This window comes from Oratosquilla oratoria, chromosome 16 (genome assembly GCF_046742065.1).
Source record: "Oratosquilla oratoria isolate Oo_2021 chromosome 16, ASM4674206v1, whole genome shotgun sequence".
In the NCBI taxonomy this organism is placed as follows: Eukaryota; Metazoa; Arthropoda; class Malacostraca; order Stomatopoda; family Squillidae; genus Oratosquilla; species Oratosquilla oratoria.
The window spans coordinates 28953144-28977006 of NC_134792.1; the positions used below are offsets into that span (position 1 = coordinate 28953144).

The following is a 23863-nucleotide window of genomic DNA, read 5'->3' on the forward strand; positions in this document are numbered from 1 at the left end:
GGTGTTCAGGGTTTGATTGCAGAATTAGCTAGAACATGTAGCGCCATTTTTTTTTTTTTTTTTAAGCAACACTTAAATCCATCAGGCAAACGTGGACGACCTGATGATGAAAGATACTGTGACTGTCTTGGAGAAGGTTTGTTCATACATGGAAGAGTGACGACTGTCAGTTTACTTTGTAGGAACTGCTAGATGTGATGCATCAGAACCAATCCTGCCAAACCAAATTACAGGAAAAGTACGAGTGATGTCATCACAACCAGCCTCCAAAAAAAAAGACACCCAGTGCGTTTTCGCAAATCAGGAGATAAATTGCTATGTAATTAATGTATAATGAAAGACTGCATGGAGGAAGGAGAGCGATTGAAGATTGTTAAACTGCAGCACCTATTATTAAGAAGAGCAAGTCAGTACTAGACTCCTGCAACTATACTTCTGAAAGACTATTTAATGACTATTCCCTTCATGTTCTGTTACATGAATTAATTGGAAAAGTCCTACAATCAGTGCGCCCAAGGACATTTCCCTCTTCTATTCTACACTCCTGGTGCATATTTAACATAAACTGGGCTTCTCTACAGGGTATAATGAAGCACAAATGTTTGAAGCTTCTTGCTTGAAATCTATTTTTCCTATTTTGTCTGATACTTTCATGCAGTTTGCTTTTGATGATCCAGATTTCGGTGTGCACACAAGACGAATTTCACACATCACTGCATGGGAGGCATTGAAAGTGCAACACCAGCAGGTTCAATGATCAAACCCGACAAACGAAAGACTATAAACTGTCATCTGGCATTGTATATCTACCTTGAGGGGTTTCCTGCTAATTCCAATCACACATTCCCTTTGTGCATTAATTCATTGTAGAAGGATTTCAGGGTCAAGAATCAGTAGATTCTGGGCACATTTTGTCCGAGGGTCAAGTTCGTGTAAAGCAGTGCTAGATTTGGAGGCAATACCATTTATCACTTTCGTTCAGTGATTGTGGGGTGCATTTGAACATTGCATTTAAGAGCTATTAGGTTTGCCATGGTTCTGGGAGACCCATGGGTGACTGCAGAGACCAGTAATCCTACAACGCCTACCTGGGAAACGTGGGTCTCCTACGATAGATTGACTAAAAGACCAATTACAATGGGAGACTACGATAAAACTAAAGCAACAGTTATGTGATGACGTCCATTGCTCTCCAGTAACTTGTAATAGCCATTTGACTCAAAATACATTGAGGACTTTGTTAGTGTATGATGAAGTCCCCGTGTCCTTCACATGGACACATTCAGCTAGCATTTTATAATTCCTCAGTTTTCCAATCAGAATTGATGCCCATTCCACTTTTGGCATTTTGTACACTCCCAATCAGTGATGAAAAGAAAACTTGTGTAAGTAGCACTTAAAAAGTTTGTACTACAATTTATTTTAAGTATATTTGAAAATACACATCAATTAGAGTCAGACCTATGTACAATTTTGGGACAGGTAGCTAACATTTAAAATTAGAAACTATTCACTGTAGGGAGTTACACAACTTTCACCTGGCCAAGGGTTACTGAATTGCGTACCAGCATTGCTCGTGCACAATTGACTTTAAAATGGCATCAAGCCAAGAGTTGCTGTCAAAATACAAATTCTACTTAATACAATTCCTCATTCACTGAAACTTGTTTCAAAAGTTTTGTACAAAAATTGGATGGGCCTGAATCAAAGTCAACATCTGGCCTAATTTTAATGAAAACAGCTTTACACCACTTAAGTGGTTATCCGTCAGGAGTGCTGGGTGCCTCCTTCTGATAGGTAAAATGTGCAGTCCATAAGATGGACAATGCAATACATATCTGGGATATTCCCTTTGCACAAACCATTCTATTACACTAACAGAACATCTACTTGTACTTTCATCAGTGATTAAGAAAAAAACAAAAATAATTTTTTTTAAGACTTTGGTAAGTTCAAGAAGCAGCAGAAATAGTACTTCAATTGTCCCTGGTGCCTGTAGGTTATGTGCTGACGCAGCCATCTTCTGAACCGAGATGACCACCATCCAAGCTCATCTGTAACAACAATTATAAATTCTTTAACAAATGATAGGAAAATATATTAAACCATTTATTCAAAATCTAAATAACTAGTCCATATCACCTTTCAATATACACATTTTTTGGAATCCAACTTACCTAAAAAGTACTGGAATTCTGAAAGAAAGAAAACCAGCAAATGTTATTCAATTCATTCAGTTTATCACTTAACATTTTTCATTATTCACATCTAAACACTAATTGACATTAATTTGTCCCTTATTCTTGCAAAACTTTACAACTTACCTCACGATAATCCTGAAGATCCTGAAAGTAAAAGGAATACAGTTAACAATTATACAAGCTTGCATGCAGGATTCACAATTATCCTTCTGTCAGAGATATTCCAATGTGAATAATCACACATATCATTTGTCCCTATCTTTTTTCATCACAGATATTCAAAGACTATTTTGGGTAAAAAAAAATTGTAAAAGCAAAGTGAATATTGAAACCTATAGTGCATCAAGTTTGGGAGTCAGTGACCTGTTAGAGCCAGCTTACCGTGATAATTGTGCAGATCCTGAAAAAGATTTAAATACAAGGTTAACAATTGCAAACCACACATGATTTAGATGTAACATCTTACTATGTCAGAGAGATTCCACACGAAGTGAATAATCACCTTTATCATTTGTCCCTATCTTTTTCATCATTGTAAAAATTTCAAAGTAAATATTAAACTTTTAATTCTTAAGTTCATCAATTTATTGGCAATGCAACAATAAACGAAGTGACTCCAATAAAAAAGTAATGTGTCAACTTACCATGACAATCATGCAGATCCTGAAAACAAAGATACATGGTTAATAACTGGAAATAGTTGAATCACTGATTCAGACATCATACTATGTCAGAGAGATTCCACACGAAGTGAATAATCACCTTTATCATTTGTCCCTATCTTTTTCATCATTGATTTATATGGTCAGACTTCATTAATGTAAAAATTTCAAAGTAAATATAAAACTTTTAATTCTTAAGTTCATCAATTTATTGTCAATGCAACAATAAACGAAGTGACTCCAATAAAAAAGTAATGTGTCAACTTACCATAACAATCATGCAGATCCTGAAAACAAAGATACATGGTTAATAACTGGAAATAGTTGAATCATTGATTCAGACATCATACTATGTCAGAGAGATTCCACACGAAGTGAATAATCACCTTTATCATTTGTCCCTATCTTTTTCATCATAGATATTTATACATAAAGTCCTTCAAGAAAACATTGGGCCCTTAAGCTGTGGTCATACTGGTGCTAGCACCTGAATGGACTGCTAAGGTAAAATGGCAACACTTTCAGCTCATCTAAAGTATAGCAATGGCTTCAGAATAATTTTACATATCCTTCTTGCCTTGTAAGAATTTGCATAAAATGTACATACACAAAACTGTAAGCACATAATTTTGGACAAATTTTTAACAAATTTCACTGCCTAAGTCCACTTGCAAGATTGTTATTAGTTTTCCATCATTCTAGGAAACCACTGTACTCGAGAACAAAGAAATAGTGGCTATGGATGTTTAATTGACAAAAGAAAAAAGAATATATATCACAATAGCAATCCTCTATTAGAACAGTCTTCACTAGTGTCCAGCATGACAACAGCTGTACATGAAAGATCCCTTGTCTGGTAACTTCCATGCAACAATAAACAAAGCGACTTCAATAAAAAAGTAATGTGTCAACTTACCATGACAATCATGCAGACCCTGAAAACAAAGATATATTGTTAATAACTGGAAATAGTTGAATCATTGATTCAGACATTATACTATGTCAGAGAGATTCCACACGAAGTGAATAATCACCTTTATCATTTGTCCCTATCTTTTTCATCATAGATATTTATACAAAGTCCTTCAAGAAAAAATTGGGCCCTTAAGCTGTGGTCATACTGGTGCTAGCACATGAACGGACTGCTAAGGTAAAATGACAATACTTCAGCTTATCTAAAGTATATCAATGGCTTCGGAATAATTTTGCATATCCTTCTTACCTTGTAAGAATTTGCATAAAATGTACATACAAAATGTAAGCACATAATTTTGGACAAATTTTAAACAAATTTCACTGCCTAAGTCCACTTGCAAGATTGTTATTAGTTTCCCACCATTCTGGGAAACCACTGTACTCGAGAACAAAGAAATAGGCTATGGATGTTTAATTGACAAAAGAAAAAAGAATATATATCACAATAGCAATCCTCTATTAGAACAGTCTTCACTAGCGTCCAGCATGACAACAGCTGTACATGAAAGATGCCTTGTCTGGTAACTTCCATGTCTACCCTAAAACAAATATACCAATCCCTACACATTAATTCACCTTTCCTCATGATCACTTTAGATCAGCCACATACTTACCACTTGTCAGTAGTCTTGTCTGAAATTCAGAAGAAAAAAGTATAAAAAGTAATGTTAAGGTGAAAATGACTATACATCATTATTCAAAACTATCAGAATAAACATGTTCATAATCAAAAATTCATGCGTCCGTAAATTTCATCTTGTCACATCTTCAGCTCTCAATCTATGGCCCCAGGTCCCAATAAAAGAAGATACAGCCACCATATCGTTGCCAAGAAGAACAAGAAGAAAAAATGTGGGTCTTGCTTCTCCTGGTAAGGTAAGGTTTCTTATGTGGGATGTGTGGAGGGTTTTCAACAAGTATTGGCCACTAGATCAGATTTTTGTGGTAAGACGTGTGAGAAAGCTTCATGTAAATTGTGTTTTTGGTCATGTATTTGGAAAAGGCTTAAAGGGTAGAGAAGAAGGCACTGTGGGAGGTACATACATATACCAAGGCTTTTTCCCCCTTCCAAGGGAGGTAGCCAAAAAGGGAAAGGCATAAAAACACTCCCACCCATTTCATCCCTAAATACACTCCACACCCCTCCCACCCTTCCTCTCATCTGAGCACCTCCTGGATGACGGGTCATCCCTGCACCCTGCCCACCGCCCTGGGTCAGAAGCAGTGTCGCAAGACACAGTACATCCACAGCAAGGCCGCTTCATTTAATCGGCGACCCCCCCTCTCCGTCCCCCTTTGCATATAAGGAGAGGACGGGGAGAAATCCCTTCGGGCTGCGTCAAAATTTACTCACACATACTACAACACCCCCCACCCCACCCCACCCCCCGCCCATTCCTCCTCATGCAGTCACATCATCCATATACAACCATTCTCCACTCACCTCTGTCTTCCGTCCTCTCCCTTCCTTCCTCAACAGACATTCCCCTCTTCCCCAAAGCCCCCTTCACCCCATCCATCCACCTCATCCTAGGACGTCCCCTCATCTTCACTCCCTCCACATCTGCCTTCCATACCTCTTTTACTAGTCTTTCTTCACTCATTCTTTCCATGTGTCCAAACCATCCTAATATTCTTTCATCAACCCTATCTCCCAAATCCTTTTTCACCCCTGTTCTCCTCCTCACCTCCTCATTTCTCACTCTATCTAGCCTAGTAACCCCCACCATACTTCTCAGACACCTCATCTCAAACACATTCAAACTCCTTCTCTCTTCTTCTCTTATGTTCCACGTTTCTGCCCCATACAGTGCTGTTGGCACAATCACTCCTTCATACAGTCTCCTCTTCGCATCCATTCCCAAATGTCTATTTCTCATTACACTCTTTAAACCACCAAGGCATTTACTCGCTTCTCTCAATCTACATTCTACCTCCACCTTCACTCCACCTTTTCCTGCTACACTTGCACCCAAGTATCTAAAACTATCCACTTCCTCCAGTCGCTCTCCCTTAATGTTCACTTCCAGTCTACTGCCACTTTCACCCCTTGTACATCTCATCACCTTACTTTTACCCACATTTATCTTTAGCTTTCTTCTATCACATACTCTCACATACTCTCCCAAACTCTGCCACCAGCTTCCTCAATCCCTCCTCTGACCCTGCCACAAGCGCAGTGTCGTCCGCAAACAACAGCTGGCTCACCTCCCACTTTTCTCCATTTTCTTTAACCATCTCCAATCCCTGACTCACTACCCTAGCATTCACCTCTCGCACCACCCCATCCATGTATAAGTTGAACAGCCAGGGCGACATAACGCATCCTTGACGAAGTCCCACCTTTACTTCAAACCACTCACTCTCTCCATTTCCAATCCTAACACATGCTCTACTACTCACATAAAAACTCTTGACAGCTCCCAAAAGCTTTCCTCCTATCCCATAAATCTGCATAACCTCCCACAGTGCCTTTCTGTCTACCCTATCATAAGCCTTTTCCAGTACTACAGATATATGGACTAGGAGGAGCTATTAAGAGCAGTCAAGAGTTTATGAGTAGTAGTTCCTATGTTAGAATTAGATTGATTTGAGGTGGAACTTCGCAGGGATGCATTATGTCACCTTGGCTGTTCAATTTATAGATGGATGGGTGGTGGGAGAGGAATGGCTCAAGGGTTGGAGATGTTAAGGAAAACCGAGAAAAATGGGAGAAGCCAGTTGTTGTTTGCTGACAACACTGCGCTTGCGGCAGTATCTGGAGGATAAGAGAGAGAGAGAGAGAGAGAGAGAGAGAGAGAGAGAGAGAGAGAGAGAGAGAGAGAGAGAGAGAGAGAGAGAGAGAGAGAGAGAGAGAGAGAGAGAGAGAGAGAGAGAGAGAGAGAGAGAGAGAGAGAGAGAGAGAGAGAGAGAGAGGAGAGAGAGAGGAGAGAGAGGAGAGAGAGAGGTACAGTGATGGTGGACCGGCTGGTGATGATATTTAAGGTTCTAAAACAGGTAGAGTACCAGACGACTGGAGGAAAAGGGGTCGTGCGAGTAGTAGTTTCATAGGGATCAGTTTGTAGTGTAGTTGGGAAGTTATGGGAGTTTTGAGAGGATTGGGGGAGGTACAGAAGTAGCAATTGGTGAGGAACAGTGTGGGTTTAGGGCAGGTAGGGGTCGTGTGGATCTGATTTTTGTAGCAAGGGATATACGTGGGAGAAATCTTTAGGAAAAGGTAAGGATGTTTTTTGGGGCCTTTATGGGTTTGGAAAAGGCTTAGGCTTATGGCAGGGGAGACAGGAAGGCACTGTGGGAGGTATTCCAGATACAAGGGATAGGAGGAAAGCCATTAGGAGCAGTCAAGAGTTTTTACAGTAGTAGAGCCTGTGTTAGAAAATGGAGAGTTGTTTGAGGTAAAGGTGGGACTTCACCAGGGACACGTTATGTCACCTTGGCCGTTCAATTTATACATGGGTGGGGTAGTGCACGAGGTAAATGCAAGGGTAAAGGGCTGGGATTGGAGATGGTTGAAGAAAATGGGAGAAAAATGGGACAAGCCAGTTGTTATTTGCTGACGACACTACCTGTAACAGGATCTGAGGAGGGATTAAAGATTTTAGACAGTTTGGGAAGGTGTGCAAAAGAAGGAAGTTTAAGACAAATGTGGATAAAAGTTTGGTGATGAAATGTACAAGGGGTGATGACAGCAAATTGGAAGTGAGTATTAACCACTTCAATACGGGACTTAAATCTCGCGGGCAGCAGCCAATGCCAGCCGTACGACGTAACGAAATAATATTCGCATCATAAAATATAGTCGCCGCTTATATCGATCGTTCTCTCTTTCACCCGCGAATTTTGAAAACCACAGAGAATGGGATTAAGGGCGCATTTGGGAGAATGTAAAAACACAGGGGCGACTACAATAAATATAATCAAGACGCCGATATGGCAGCGTCGCGAATCCACTTGCTCCTCATGACGCCTACGTGTGCGGCACCGTATGGAAGGGGTTAAGGGGAAGAGTTAAGGAAGTTGTTGTTGTTGTTGTTGTCGTTCCCTAGACTGTCTGTCCGAGCAGTCCCGTCTCCCCAAGGAAGGCCACAGCCGAGACTGGGTTTTCCCACAAATCCTTTATAGAGTGTATGTTGTGTTGTTTGCGTGCATGATTGTGTATAATGCAGTCTTCCATTATGTGTTGTATGGTATGGGGTGAAGTGTTACATCCTGGGCAGCTGTTCACAACACGGTCGTCCAGCCTCCTCTGGTAGCTTAGAAGTGCTGGGTGGTGACCGCATCGCAGTCTGGCCAAGTGGACTCTGTCCTTACGTGGGAGAGAGGATTCAGAAGGGTGGATATCAGGGGGTCTGGCATGCAGCAGTGTGTTGTCTTTCAGTGTGTTAATGGAGCGGTGAGTGATATGATTATGAATATGTTTCCGGAGGCTGGTATTTGGTGGTGCAAAAATGTTGGGGAAGGGAGGCGTGGAGGTAGAATGCCGATTAAGAAGCAAATAAATGCCTTGGAGAATTAGAAAGTGTAGTGACAAAGACATTTGGGAATGGATGCTAAGAGGAGATTGTATGATGGAGTGATTGGGCCAACAGCACTGTATGGGGCAAACATGGAACAGAATTTAAATGTGCAAGTGAAATGCCTGAGAAGGATGGTAGGGGTTACTAGGCTGTATAGTGTGACAAACAAGGTGAGGAAAAAAAGGGTGAAAAGGGAGTTGGGAGACAGGGTTGATGAGTATTGGGATGGTTTGAACACACGGAAAAAAAAAGTAGAAAAGCAACATTTCATCTCGCATTTTAACTAACAGTACTGCCCCACACACTGCTGTCAGCACAATCCCCTTTATACATTCTTCTTAGCAATAATTCCCAAAATGTCTTACGTTACACTATTTAATCCCCCAAGGCACTTAACTGCTTATCTATCTACAACCTAACTTCCCCTCTACTCCTCCCGGGGAAGATAGCGTTGTCATCTATGGACTGCTAGTGTAGGGAATCATAGTATGTAATGTGCTGTTCTATGAAGCCTAACCCATCCTAAACTAGCTATAATGGATAGAAGATTAGAACTCGACTACAGTAGTTGACATGGCTCAAATGTGCACTCACCACACACTCCTGCAGTCTCCCTGTAAAAGAGAAATTACATAAATGTTATCAATTCTTCCATATCTTCACTTTAAATATATTTGTTTACAAGCAATAAAAACCATATTCAGCTTCTTCACATATACACAACTACATGTACCAATGACCCTATCCCTTTTTTCAAGATGTTGGAGAGGAAGGGGAGTGTGGGAGACTGGTAATTATAATAGTCAATAATCTAACACAGCACATAAAAATTATGCTTAATACCCACCTAACGGCCTTCAATGTACGAAGACAGGTCAATTTCATCAGGCAATTCAGTGATGTTTACATCAAACCGTTCCTGGACTTCATTAAGTATCTTCGCATCATTTTCATCACTCACTTTGGTGATTGCCAAACCCTGAAAAACAAATTCACATTGCACCTCACATCCACTGCAATTACTTACCAATACTATAATCACATTTGTGGCAACTTTTGTTTCAAAACTCCTAAATATTAATTGACATACCTTTGTGCCAAACCTGCCAGCTCTGGCTACTCTGTGGAGGTATGTATCACTGTCTTCAGGCATATCATAATTAAACACGATGTTCACTCTCTCAATATCCATACCACGACCAAACAAATTTGTTGCAACCAGTATTCTCTGCAAGAGATAGATTAAACTATCAAACACCAACTAATAAAAATCTTTCTACAAAGAACACCACGTTATATTTTCAAACAAGTTACATCACAGAATTATTAATTCACCTTCTGGAAGTCTTTGAACTGTTGGTAGCGGCTTAAACGTTCTTCCTGAGCCATGGCTCTGTGGATAGCAATGGCTGGGAAATTCTGTTCCACCAGCAGCTGCGCTAATGCCATGCAACGCTGTACAGACTTCACAAATATCACCACCTGTGCAAACCATGAGATTAATACAACCAATAGATATAACCATGAATTCCTAACGTGAACTATTATCACCCCCCTGCTGCTATGCAATCACTTCAGACTACATGGGTGAATTGCAAATACTACAAATTTTTCACCTTGTATTTTTTCTCACCTTTTTCCACAAGCCAGGGAAAAATAGTTTAAAAGATGCCCCTGTAACCAGAGTACTAACAAAAATGTAATGGGACACATACCTGGTTGAATTCAAGGGCATCAAGCAGTTCAAACAACTTTCTGTTCTTCTCATTCTCCTTGACCTTGACATAATGCTGCTGCAGACCGTGGAGGGTCAACTTTGCTTCATCATCAACATACACTTCCATTGGCTGAAAAAGTGTCAATAAGCATATTGCAACAAATGCAGAATCAACACCACTTCCCTGCTTCAACTCAAGCTCTCCATCCAGCACCCCAACCCATCCACACAATTCTCTTAAACTACCACCCAACAACAAAACCCCCTATGAAGTCCCCTTCTTAACACCCAGCCTGCCAATTCCAACCCAGCCCCCTAACATTGAGAAGACCCTATGAATGTTAATAGCTACAAGCTACCAAGTTTCAGCATGGATATGGCCCCAGTGAATAAAAGTCTAGTTCCAACCCTAACTCCACCCCAAACCTTGACTGCCACAGTGGAAGTTACAAGCCTCCAGCTGAAAACTGGTGAGTTTTCTTGCCATGCCGTACACAGAGAGGCAGCGCCGTGCGGCGGGAGTACACAATCGGGTGCTATGTGGAGGAGAACCACCATACCCTCCACCTTACAGCAGCAGCAGCAGCAGTAGCTCCTTCTGAGTGCTCTTCTTTGCAATCCATCTTCTTTTGGTAGTCTTTGATGATCAGGATACAGTAGGATGAGGTTGAGGGTATCATAGGATGAGAAAAGATAGGATAGGATGTGATAATTTTTGTGCAGTTTGTGTTTTTCTTTGGGGAGGGATGCACCACTTGCCACGGTGCTGGGTAGGGGGGTGGGGTTGTCCATACAATTCAAAGCCATGGGTCCAGAGAGGATGACAGGATACAAGGATGCTGTTGGGAATTTGTCAGGATCTGGTTAAGAAGGATACTGGTTCAACAAGTAACAGCAGTTACTTGGGATTAGAATTGGAGCAGTTCGAATGCACTAGATTTAGTGCACCCCAGGATGACAGGATAGGGTATGTTAACACCCACTGGGGGTCTACAGTGGGTGCTTGGCCACATGGTTGAGAGGTCAAGGAAAGATAGCGACGAGGGCTTTGAGTCATATGGGTGCCTGGGGTGTGGAAGCCCCCTTTTCATTGTGTCTAGGTGGAAGTGTTTGAAGGAGTGACAGGAATGGGCTCACTGACAGGTCATAAGAAGGAAGCTTTTGACTGGGTTGGTGGCAGGAATCGTGGATTGTCTACATCTGGTCGTCTCTTCAACTCACTCCCGAAGATACAAGTTGATGCACACCAGTGCAAAGCCAATGGCTAACTCCATATTTATACTTTCTGATGCAAGGTCATCCTGCCCACATGTGCTTTTTCCACACTAACTTTAATAAAGGGGCATTAACGCAGTAGTGTGCGTCATGCCAGAGAAACTGGTCGACAGCAACAATGTGAGGAGGGAGTTAATTACATCTTGCATGAACTTCTTGCAAACTGGGCGTATCTCCTTGCTGAGTGTAGCGCTGAACATCATCACTTGCTTCTCATGGGGTGTGTTGCGGAAGATTTCCTGAACATCACGCCGCATGTCTGAAGAAGAGCAGAGTTTTAAATCCTAATGGCAACTAATAAAACTGCTACCCTAAAAATCACAACACAACTTTGTACAAGTCAGACTTTAGATTTATATATCTCACTAGTTTGCTAAAAATTTAGTACAAGAAAAATGTACACACCTAACTGCTCCAACATCTTGTCACACTCGTCCAACACAAAATGTTTTAAATGTCTCAAATTCAACTTCTTGTTTCGGATTAAAGCCAAAATGCGTCCAGGGGTACCAACCACAATGTGAGGACAATTGTTCTTCAAAGTTTCTTCATCCTTTTGGATGTTCATTCCCCCAAAGAACACCCCAACCTTGATGGTGGGCATGTACTTGCTGAAACGCTCATACTCCTTGGCTATTTGATAAGCCAGCTCTCGGGTATGACACATAACAAGCACCGACACCTGTGGAGTAAAGAATATTTGTTGTCACCCATGCATAGGCACTACCTGGTCTACAATGACAATATTGTTACTTTTACTTTAGTTTCTTTTTTCTTGAACACCACCATAAAAAGGAAGCATATCACTTTGAACTTCCCCTTTGATTCCATGAACATACATACATATACCAAAGGCTTTTTCCCCCTACACAGGGGGTAGCCAAGTTGTCCATGAACATATTACAATTATATCAAAGTTAAGTGATTTACATACCTGACCATCCACTGAGTCAATCTGCTGCAGGGTAGCAAGAACAAAAACAGCTGTTTTGCCCATTCCAGATTTGGCTTGGCCAAGAATGTCCATGCCCAACACTGCTTGGGGAATACATTCATGCTGGACTGAAAAAAAAATGTTAAATAACGTTATTTTTCTAGTTACACAAAATACTTGACAGCACATCCACATTATGCAACCAAAACTATATCACTGAAATAAAACAGTGATTAGTACAATTCATGTCCTTTAACCCTCTTAAAAGCCACCCATTCAAGATTTTTTTAATCATCTCCAACCTACCACCAGTACCAAACACTGCTTATACACCAAATTATAGACTGCAAACTACCTAAACAAACTTTGCTGACTTATTCCAATGACAAACAATATCTGCACAATCATTGTTCAGGTCACTACCCCACACGAAAATAGCATCAGCTACCCCCGACGCAACCACCACAATGACAGGGCACTTTATAATACAATGACACCCACACCCCCAGGTAATTCACAAGCTAAATGTATGGAAGGAATGACCAGAGCCACAACTGAATACCACTGGCAACACTGTGCTTGCATGGAGCTATATGTGAGACCTCAATCTACACCTATGACTTTTCCTCATCACTACACCAACATTATCCATGCAGCAAAGATAATGTGTGGCTGGATACAAAATATGTTCTGGACAAGTGAGAGAGCATGTATGGTGACCCTGTGGAGAACTACAGTGCACCCCAAACTGGAGTAGTTACCAGTTGTGGTCTCGCAAGAATGTTCAGCATCTTCAATTTTGGGAAAGACTGACAAGTTGAACCTATTCTATTTTCTATGAAGGCAGGAAATATCTGAGCAATCTACGCCTGGAATATCAGAGCAATCTATACAAAACACTTGTACTGAAGTCGAGTCTTTGGAGAGGGCAGTCCAATTCAAGGCACAGATGCCTCATCACAAAGGACAAAATCATCAGTTTCAACTTCCCTGGAGTAAGGAAGTTAAACTGGCTCTCAGGAAAATTACATGACCACCAGAATCACCTGACACATTCAAGACTTGCCTGGACAGGTGGCTTGGCAGTATACCTGATTGGCCACCAACTCCAGGCTACATCTGCTCTATCATTAACTCTCTACCCAAGGTCTAGAAGAGATGCTTGATCATGGAGTCAGCAGAGGCCTACTCCAGCTCTGGCTACAAGTGACCGAAGTCTTCAATAGCTTAATACTCTCCAACTTTTAGAAAAATTCCACTCTCTGCTGGCACTGGTGGACCTTTTGAAGAATCCCCGTCTCTGCCCACTTCCTTACAAAGCTAAACGTTAATAGTGATGCCTATCTGTTGAAGTATGTTAATTTTATTAGTTCCAATTTCAAATTAAAGACCAAGTAGGAAGACATTCCACAACAGTTTCCTGACAAACAGCCATGGGAGTACTGATAATTGGGTGAATGGACTTGGAATAGTGTAGGTGTCAACCGGCCTAAAATTTCACATACATACATATACCAAGGCTTTTTCCCCCTTACAAGGTAGGTAGCCAAAAAGGAAAAGGCATAAAATCATTCCCACCCATTCCATCCCTAAATACACTCCACTCCCCTCCACCCTCCCTCTTATCTTAGCACCTCCTGGATGACGGGTCATCCCTGCACCTTGTCCACTGCCCTGGGTCAGAAGCAGTGTTTCAAGACAGCACATCCACAGCAAGGCCGCTTCATTAAATCGGCGACCCCCCCCCCTCTCCGTCCCCCCATTGCATAAAAGGAGAAGACGGGGAGAAATCCCTTCGGGCTGCGTCGAATTCTACTCATACTACCTCACCCCCCCATCCCCCCGCCCATTCCACCTCATGCATCACATCATCCATATACAACCATTCTCCATTCACCCGTCTTCTGTCCTCTCCCGTCCTTCCTCAAGACACTCCCCTCTTACCCAAAGCCCCCTTCACCCCATCCATTCACCTCATCCTAGGACGTCCCTTCATGTTCACTCCCTCCACATATGCTAGCTAGGTCAACATGAAAATGAAATTCCTGATATTTGAGCTGAAGCAGTTCTCATGGGATGCAAAAAGTCGCTATGAGTATAATGCAATTTGAATTATCCATCTAGCTATCCTAGTTCTCGAGATATTGCATTTTGAATGGAATTAAATTGGGCCTATTTTTTCCCAGAAAATCGGGCCGAAACGTGCGGTCTGACTAATCGCCGATCAAACGTAAACAATGACGGTTTTTACTGACAGGCACAATTTTATATAAAAATTTAATATATGGTTGCATTATTTGACCTATTTTCTATAAGATGTGTGATTTCCATGTAATTTGATCATAGAATTACGTTTCTATCCTTTGCAAAATTACCCACCACAGCTACGAATACCGTCAAATTACATTAAAATCACACATTTTAAAGAAAATAGTTTGAATAATTCAACTATATGCAAGCTATTACACTAATAGCACAATAGTAACAAACTTAATAGTGTAGTTTGATCCATACCACCAGTGATCATAGCAGGCAGGACGAATCGTAGCTGTGGTCCGTAATATTACGGAGGATAAAAACGTAACTTCTCTTTTATCAAATTACATGAAAATCACACATTTTAAAGAAAATAGTTCAAATAATTCAACTATAAGTCTATTACACTAATAACATAATAGTAAGAAACTTAATAGTGAAGTTTGATAAGATGGCGGGATGGATGTTGATATCCGATAATCCGACCTGATAGAATAAAAAACTAATTAGGACCACCGATTTCTCAGCTCTACCGTATCACGCTGCCTTTATTTTGGTATAAGAATAATCCGCGAGACTAGTAGTTTTCGTTATTTTTGGTTAGTTGCCCGCACTCTGAATTTATTTAGCTCATTTTTTACGCTGAAACATAAACCAATTTTCGATTTACTACTGAATGCAAGCCGCCATGTTTTTATGTACCGACATGCAACTGATGATGTAATTGTTTGAAAGTTACTACGATCGTAGTAAATACACTCGTATAACATTTGTATGAATGAAATATCCGGCGGTATGTAAATTTGGCCGTTTGCATGGCGTGCGCATAAAATGACGCGCTATTGGGCTCCTCGTCGACGGTGGCACCTCTGGTGGTGTTTGACCTACCTACATATGCCTTCCATACCTCTTTTACTAGTCTTTCTTCACTCATTCTTTTCATGTGTCCAAACCATCCAAAACTCTTTCATCAACCCTATCTCCCAACTCCCTTTCCACTCCTGTTCTCATTTCACACCCTATCCAGCCTAGTAACCCCATCATACTTCTCAGACACCTCATATCAAACTCCTTCTCTCTTATGTTCCATGTTTCTGCCCCATACAGTCTCCTCTTAGCACACTCCCAACTATTTTTTTTTTCAGAAGTAACCCATACAATACTTACAGGGTAGGAGAGAAAAAAAAAGAAAAAAAAAAAAAAAACATTCCATCCCTACCACACTCCACTCCCCTCCCTCTCATCTTGGCACTTTCTGGATGACTGGTCATCCCTTCATCTTGCCCACTGCCCTGGGTCAGAAGCAAGACACAGCAAATCCATATTAAGGCCACTTCATTATATCAGTGATCCCCCCTCTCAATTCCCTCATATAGAGGAGAAGATGCGGAGAAAAATCTTCAGGCTGTGTCATATTTTTCTCACTCATACTCCCTCCCCCCACCGATTCCATCTCATGGATCACATCATCCATATACCCCCATTTTCCATTTAACCCTGTCTCCCGTCCTTCCTCAACAGACAATCCCCTCTTCCCCAAAGCCCATTTTACCCCCATTCTTCCATCCATTTCATCCTAGGTTGCCCCCCTTCCACACCTCTTCTAATAAGTCTTTCTTCACTCATTCTTTCCATGTGTCCAAACCATCCCAATACTCTTGCATCCATCCTACCTCCCATTCCCCGTTCTCCTCCTCATTTCAGTCCATCCAGCATAATAACCCCTATCATACTTCTTAGACACATTCAAACTCCTCTCTTACGTTCCATGTTTCTGCCCCATACAGTGCTGTCAGTACAATCACTCCTTTATACAATCCTTTTGGCATCCATTCCCAAATATCTCTCATAGCACTTTTTTAATCAATCACGGCATTTACGTCCCTCAATCTACCTCTACTCCTTCCTTTCCTGCCACATTTGCACCCAAGTATATAAAACTATCCACTTCCTCCAGTTTCTCTCCCTTGAAAATTCCCTTGTTTTATGAAACTGTCAGGGAGATTATCCAGCAGATAATTATAAGTGAATTACCATGCACATAACTATTAGAATGCCCATTCATCTCACATGACATTATACTCTCATCTAGAAATTACTCTATAAACCTGTATACATAATTTTTTGTGCTTGGATCAAACGCAAAATGTGTAGTGAAACGACCAAACAATGTAGTGAAATGGTTGGTAGCAAACTGGCCATGTAGCAAATAATCCGATACCCTTACAAACCTGAAATACAACTAGAGCTACACCTATCGAAGACACTTAAACAGATCATAATGGACAACTGCCTAATTTGCAAGTATTGTACAACAACCTCAGGTCTGTGCAGTGTGGCAGTACCTAACATGCAGTACTGTGTCAGAAGAGTTCTGGAGGGCAGTCTGAAGAAAAACAGGCTGGCAATGCAACCAGTGATTGACACAAACAGCCAAGAATTTCTGGTTGTTCTGGCATTATTTACAAAACTCCTATTTACTATACATCCTTGGTAAAACACTTTCTATACAATGGGTTTCACTAAAATGAATATTATTGCCAAAGATTGAACTGTGGTTACTCTCATACACCTGTTGATATCAACCATTTGATGACAACAACAGTTGCACCTTCAGGCATTTAATTTCTCAAAAAAGGCAAGTGATGAAAAACTACACAAAATATAGAAGCCATTTTTAATTTGAACTGGAATTTATATTTGCTGGGCCGAGTGAGAACTACATGCTCATTCAATGGGCAGTTGCCAATTAGGATGGGCCAAGGTCTACACAGACCTCTGGAATTAGGAGCTTGTCAAATTTATTGCCAGCCATCTCTCCATCTAACACCCACAAGAATTATTTTCAACCTTTGTCAGCTCTTAGACTGCCTGTCACAGCAATGGAAAGACGAGGCCCATTCCTTCTGAAGCTGTAAGTAATAGCTTTGCCATTCTCCAGGTAATGGTATCTGTTCTCTTGATGAAGCAGTCATCCTCTCCTTATCTAGTTGTTTACATTAGAAACGAGGCCTTTCACATTCTTCCATACATAAACTACTGTGTCGCATTCACATCTTTGTAACCAAGTTCAAATCTAGCTTTGCCAGCCCCCCTAATAATTCATGTACTTCTATTCACAATACCTTCTGCCTTCACAAACTGAAAGCACAACACCCAAGCTTACATATACTACCTACCCTCTGAAGGATGCTCAAAACCACAGTCAACAATGGATCTGAGAATTTCTGGTTTCAGCAAGAAGTCCCTGAAGCCAGATGAATGGATAGAAACGTAAGTTCCTTTTACATCCTTCTTGGCTGGGGCTTCCGTGGGTTCAGTTTCTGCAGTCTCTGCAGGATCGTCATCTTCGTAATCCAAAAGCTCAGGTTCCTGTTCAGCCATTCTGTGGACAGCAACAACACATTACCAAACACTGATAGTATAATACACTGGACTTACTTTACCTAACCCAAAATGCAAATTATTTCTGCAAGTCCTTACAATTCAGGAGAGACTCAACAGATTAACACCGATATTTAGCATGAAATTTACATTGTCCACTAGCTCCTAACCTACTATATTCTCCAGAGAAAAGGGATCAATTGGGGGAAAAAATAATCATGAAAGTAGCACAAATCGTAGCTGTTGTCGGTAATTTTCCAGAGGATAAAAATGTAAATTCTCTTTGATCATATTACATGGAAATCACACATTTTAAAGAAAATAGGGACAATTTATAGTTTCACCCAACCATAGAATTTATGTGGCTTATGTGTTTCTGGTGAGAAATGCTGTGATATAAACGATGGTGTACATCATTTCAGTCGCAAATGCATACTTTTGAAGTAAGTATTGAAATTATGCACTTATGCCTACATCTCCCGATCGATCTGGGGGGACGTGTGGGAAATCGAGGTTTATGGGTGGGGGGAGACTAATAAATGGAGTAATGTGCATTGCAAAACAGGTATAAAATGAACAAAAATGCACAAAAATAAATAAATAAAATAAAAATCACATTTAAAGTCCAGAGTCCACCGGTAGCCATCTTTGTGTTTACCATCAATTCGAAAAATGTCTCGCTAAATATGTTTCACTTAGCGAAGTCCACTCCAGCCACGCAAGACTTCCTAACCGTAAATTAACGTTACCTCCGTTAGGTTAGGTTACTTTACTTTACTTTGCGGTTACCAAGTCTTGTGCGATCGGCTGCCCTCAATCTAGCGCTTCTACACAAATACTTACAATCATTAGTAAACAAACATGGCGCCACGTGCGGTACCTGCCAATATGGGATACTTTTTTTTTTTTATGGGTTTCTTTAGTCTTCTTCATTTTACACCTGTTTGGCAATGCGCATTACTCCATTTATTAGTCTCCCCCACCCAAAAACCCCGATTTCCCACACGTCCCCCCAGATCGTTTGGGAGATGTAGGCATAAGTGCATAAACTTAATACGTAATTACTTCAAAAGTATATTTGTGACAGAAATGATGTACACCATCATTCATTATCACCAGAAACACACAAGCCACATATCAAATTCTATGGTTGGGTGAAACTATAAATTGACCGAAAATAGTGCAATTAATCCAACCACATGCTAATTTTTAATATAAAATTGTGCATTTAAGCAAAAACCTCCTTGTTCGGGTTTTGTCAGTATTTGGTTGGACTGTAAGCGTAGCTGTGGTGGGTAATTTTGCAGAGGCTAGAAGTGTGACTTCTTTATCAAATTACGTGTCACACATTTTAAAGAAAATGTCAAATAATGTACCATATATATAGAATTGTACATCTGAGCAAAAACAGTCCATGTTTGGGTTTTATCGGTTATGTCGAGTTTTTGTCGGTGTTGTCAGTAAATAGTGAGACCCCCAGAATAGAACTATATTCTTGTTTATTCACCTAATCACATAGCACTAAATTAAAGTGACTGACCACAAACAATGATAATGCTTCCTCACAAGTCACAACCACAATGAAAATGCTTCCTCACAAGTTGTGACCACAATCAATGCCAAAAACCACAGTGAAGTTACTCAAAACCTATAAAGGTGAACCCTGTGGTCCCCAACACCTACTGTAACTGTACACACCAAACACAATTTCGTCCTCTTCGAGCGAATTGCCCAAACACACTGGAATTACCTTGAAATACATGGTAAACCCTCCTAATTTCCCCTATTGAGACTGGATATTTATTCCAGGATCACGCACATTTTCTACTTTCGAATTTGCACTTTAAAATTACATACGGGACCGTAAGAATAGACAACGTAAATTCAGTGATTTCATGATTCTGTTATTTTATAGGCTGCCTAAATTCAATCCCAAAATCCTGTTATAGCAAATACGGATTGCTTAAACGCTTAGTAATTACTCCTCAAACAAATTATGCCAATTAACTGCTTATTTGGTGTAACAAATACTTGTTTAGGTAGCATCAACGTTTTCAATAACGAGCATGCGTACGTGACAGCATCTTTGTCAACCATTAATCCTTTACTTTACAACCGCTAGTTTCAAGCTGTTACAGAATATCCATACATATCTAATCAAGTTTACAAACCTTATTTGTTTATATCCTTAATTAAGTGCCCAAGAACAATAATTACATATTTCACTTTTACACACTAGTGACTACCCCAAGCGTCACCACGCTAAGGCGTTCTCTGTTCTGAAGTTCATCTGGTATTTAAACAAAAATTTGTTCCAGCCACTCTTTATATTCTCCGCATTTCTCCCCAATTAACTGTTCAAACAATTTATTAAACTACTCACCTTACGCAAAACTTAAGTCCTTTACGACGTCCTAATGTACTATTCTGTTCTGGATCCCTGACGCGCGCTTCTAACCGGCAAATATGGCGGAGGGAAAGAATCTGGCAAGGGAGAAATGAAATCCAGTTATGTAAATTAATAAACTATCGTATTAAACAAACATTCACATTACATTACATTTGTATTTATTTTTATCAATTATAAAACCCTATGCACACAGGTGTATAAATATATTAGTATATGTACAATCCAGTTATTTGCGTATATATTTACCAGTCATATTTTACAGAATAAAAGGATAAAATGCACATATAATAATAATTCACTAGTGTCTTCATCATTTGTATGCAGATTTTGTTTATATTTTCTCCGAAATGCATTTGTAAAAAAGAAAATATAAACAAATAATAACAATAGCCATTGCCAGCGTACACAAAACGATATACAAAGAAATAAGAAATTACTCGAATAGTTATGAAAAATATATACAATGACAGTGGTGATAAAAACCCTACGAATTAACCAGATATAAATATATAAGTAAACTGTTTGTAAAAGAAAATACTACCGAAAGTATAGCTAATTGTTAAACAATATTTCTTAACTGTGCAGGTCATAATGAGTGATGCAATATTTGCTTGTGTTTATAGGCCTAATTACGTATGTACAATGCTTTAATATCACATTTGTTGCAATGTTTCTAGAAATTTAGTGTTTCATGTATTACATGAACACGAAGTTCAGTTGCAATATTGCTGGTATTTTCTGAATTTGAGATCTTGAATCGTAAAAAAATACTAAATGTAAAATCAACATGCCCTGGTTTTCTTTTTTTAAGAAGTCCATGGTTTCAAGAAACCTGGACACAGCAGCAATATCAACTTAAAAATTACTTGGTGAATAGTTGGGGGAGGGGTAGGATTTCCTTACCAGCATGTGAATCTAGTTTCAAGTTCTTGTTGCTCAACCTCATGTTGAAAATCCATAACTCATTTATTCAAGGTCTTGCAGTCATTCCCATCCTATTTACTTCAGGGGCTGTTGCCAGTTACCTGAAGGACATAGGTCATCTAAAAGTGACAATATACCATCAATATAATGCAATAAGGATACAATAAATAAAAAGAATTGTATGTGCCAAAAAATTACACCATTTGTCATGCATAAATATTTGATATTTCATAAGAGTATGATTTAATATTTTATGTAGGTACCCCCACAAAATTAAAAAACAAAATAAACCTTTAAATTATGTTTGAAGATACAGGTAAATGACAAACATTAATACTGATATGTAGTGCTGGGCAAATACCGCTAATTTCAATACCGGAATTACCGGTAAACAACAATGCCGTTACCGGAATTACCGGTAATTTACCGGTAAAAGACTCGTGAGGTAGTAGTGACGTCCCAAGTTCGAGTCGCCTTTATGACTTAAATCTAAACAAATTTCATCCTACTATGGTGTGTAGTCACAAGTTTTGTAACGTCGTCACTACAAAAATCCTGCGCTCCGAGTCGTTACTCCAACTCCACGAGAGTAACGACTCGGAGCGCAGGAGGGGGTGCGTGTAAGGTCACAGCATTACCTCCTCTCCCTCAGTGCATAGGCCTACGCACCAATCCCCCCCTCCCCCTCTCACACTCCACTTCCGTCTCTATGTAAGTGCAATTTCATACAAAGAATATATTTTTCACATAGAAACAGAATTTCAAAAAAGAAAAATAATTACATGCATCATTTTTACACATTACACATAAAAATTAATTTCCAAAATCACCCATTTTTCATTTAGTCAGGACAAAGTTTTTTTGTACAATTGAGGTTTTAAAGGTTTTGTGCGAGATGAATTGACATATGTAGGTCATTTTCATAATGTTTTTTTTTTTTACCAAGTTCCTCTTATATTAGGCTCAGGAACACATAATCTCAATCCTTTGATTTTCTGTCAAAGTTTTTTTCAATTGTTGATAGTTGTCATTTTTTATTTTGGAATTACGTTAATTTTGTATTAGCAGGACTCTACGAACCCTACATTTATATCATAGTACCTTTAAATGGACAAAAAAACACACGCATATATTTTATTTTGATTTTTTATTCTGTGTATCCATTTGGATACATGCCCACCGGAATCGCCAGCGCGCGCCACCTCCACCAATCTAGGGTAAGGCTCGCAAATATTAGTTACTTAAGACCAAGGTCTAAATATACAGGTCAGACCGTTTACATTCTTCTGCGCAGCTTCTGACGTCATTTGGCTGAGTCCATTTTCTCTTTGTGATACACTGAAGAAAACTGTGAAACGCCAAGGAAGACAGGAACTATAATATTTTATATATTATATATATTATATATCATATATATTATATATCATATATATTATATATCATATATATTATATATCACATATATTATATATCATATATATTATATATTCATATATATAGACAGGAACTATAATATTTTATATATATTTATATATATATTTTATATAATATTTGTCAGAATATAACTAATTGCGTGGAGCTGTGCGAGCGAAGGCGACGTCATTTTCGAACGACGGACCAGCTTCAACTGACAGCTATAGGACCCGCTAACCCCACTTTGAACAGCCAGGTGACGTTCACGGGCCCGCTGCGCCAACTCCCTCGAAATTCGGTCGGAAGTGGTTAGACCTTATATTCTTAGATCTTGCTTAAGACTACGCGAATAATAATTACATGCGTATCACTAACAAAATATGATTTTTGAATAACACGTTACCTTGCGTCGTAGAGGCCACTTCAATGGGCACAGTGTTAATCCACCAGAATCTTTGATCGTCTCTGCCCGCTTATTCTTGTCTCTGCTTTCCGTGAGTCTGTTGTGGTTTACTGTATTCCCTGCGTGTGTGTGTGTGTATAATTTGGGAGTGAAGCTCCCACGGGGTGTATTCCCTGCCCCAACCCATAGCTTATATATATATCCTTGTCAGTCATCACTCGTGCGAGTCTGATAAGTGTATTTGTGAACTTGTTTGTGATTAACTCCAATACAAGTACAGTACAAATAGATTGTAACATGCAGATGGTGTCTTTCATGAGCAACTGCGTACATTTATGTAAATATGCATATATTAATAAACATTAAATATAAAGTTAAATATGAAGATCTGGTAAGTGTGGAAACAGTGTCTCTCCAATCTCCCCGTTCTGTGAGCTTTCATGTCCGTTCTACAAACTTTACAACGTGCCTTATTTCCATCCTCTTTCACTTCCGCTAACCATTTTTTAAACAGGGGATCCTTTAACCAGGCAGACTGAAAATTTTTCGAGTAGTTTGACCACCTCTTCATTTCTAGATCACATAGGCTGACTAATCGAATACGTACATTTTGCACTGAACCTCTGCGGGCCGAGATACGAACAAAACGATCTAGCACGTCTGTTAATTTTCATATTCGAATACGTACATTTCGTACTGTGCATCTGTGGGCCGAGAAGGGAGCAGGACGATCTAGCACGTTGAATACGTTCCTGTTAATTTTCATCCTACGTAGGGCCGTCAGTACTGTCA

The 23863-nt window shown here is 39.8% G+C and overlaps 1 protein-coding gene across 3 annotated transcripts; it reads right to left on the reverse strand.

Moving 5' to 3' along the window:
* Positions 1-1390: 1390 nt before the first annotated feature.
* Positions 1391-20430, reverse strand: Hel25E (ATP-dependent RNA helicase 25E). 3 transcript variants are annotated; one of them, XR_012967198.1, is made up of 18 exons: positions 20305-20430; positions 17717-17922; positions 12282-12409; positions 11753-12029; positions 11488-11606; positions 10071-10202; positions 9691-9837; positions 9446-9583; positions 9203-9334; positions 8950-8969; positions 4453-4471; positions 3780-3798; positions 3132-3150; positions 2846-2864; positions 2583-2601; positions 2325-2345; positions 2178-2195; positions 1391-2054 (listed from the first exon to the last, which is right to left on the reverse strand). XR_012967198.1 is itself a non-coding variant. In XM_076199425.1 (12 exons), the coding sequence occupies exons 2-9, from the start codon at positions 17919-17921 to the stop codon at positions 9203-9205; spliced, it is 1278 nt and encodes a 425-aa protein (XP_076055540.1). In that variant the 5' UTR covers position 17922; positions 20305-20430; the 3' UTR covers positions 3132-3150; positions 4453-4471; positions 8950-8969. The 3 variants fall into 3 exon arrangements, 1 of the variants encoding a protein (XP_076055540.1); XR_012967199.1 differs by lacking the exons at positions 1391-2054; positions 2178-2195; positions 3132-3150 and having other exon boundaries at positions 2328-2345; XM_076199425.1 differs by lacking the exons at positions 1391-2054; positions 2178-2195; positions 2325-2345; ... (1 more) ...; positions 2846-2864; positions 3780-3798.
* Between the last annotated feature and the right edge of the window lie 3433 nt (positions 20431-23863).

Bases quoted from the DNA above. Each gene is read 5' to 3' on its own strand.
- Hel25E (XM_076199425.1), bottom strand. From the start codon at position 17,921: ATGGCTGAACAGGAACCTGAGCTTTTGGATTACGAAGATGACGATCCT. The intron at 12,030-12,281 runs GTATGTAAATCA...TTTACTCCACAG, and splicing joins TTGACTCAGTGGATGGTCAG to GTGTCGGTGCTTGTTATGTG. The intron at 9,335-9,445 runs GTATGTCAATTA...TTTGTTTTTCAG, and splicing joins CTGGCAGGTTTGGCACAAAG to GGTTTGGCAATCACCAAAGT.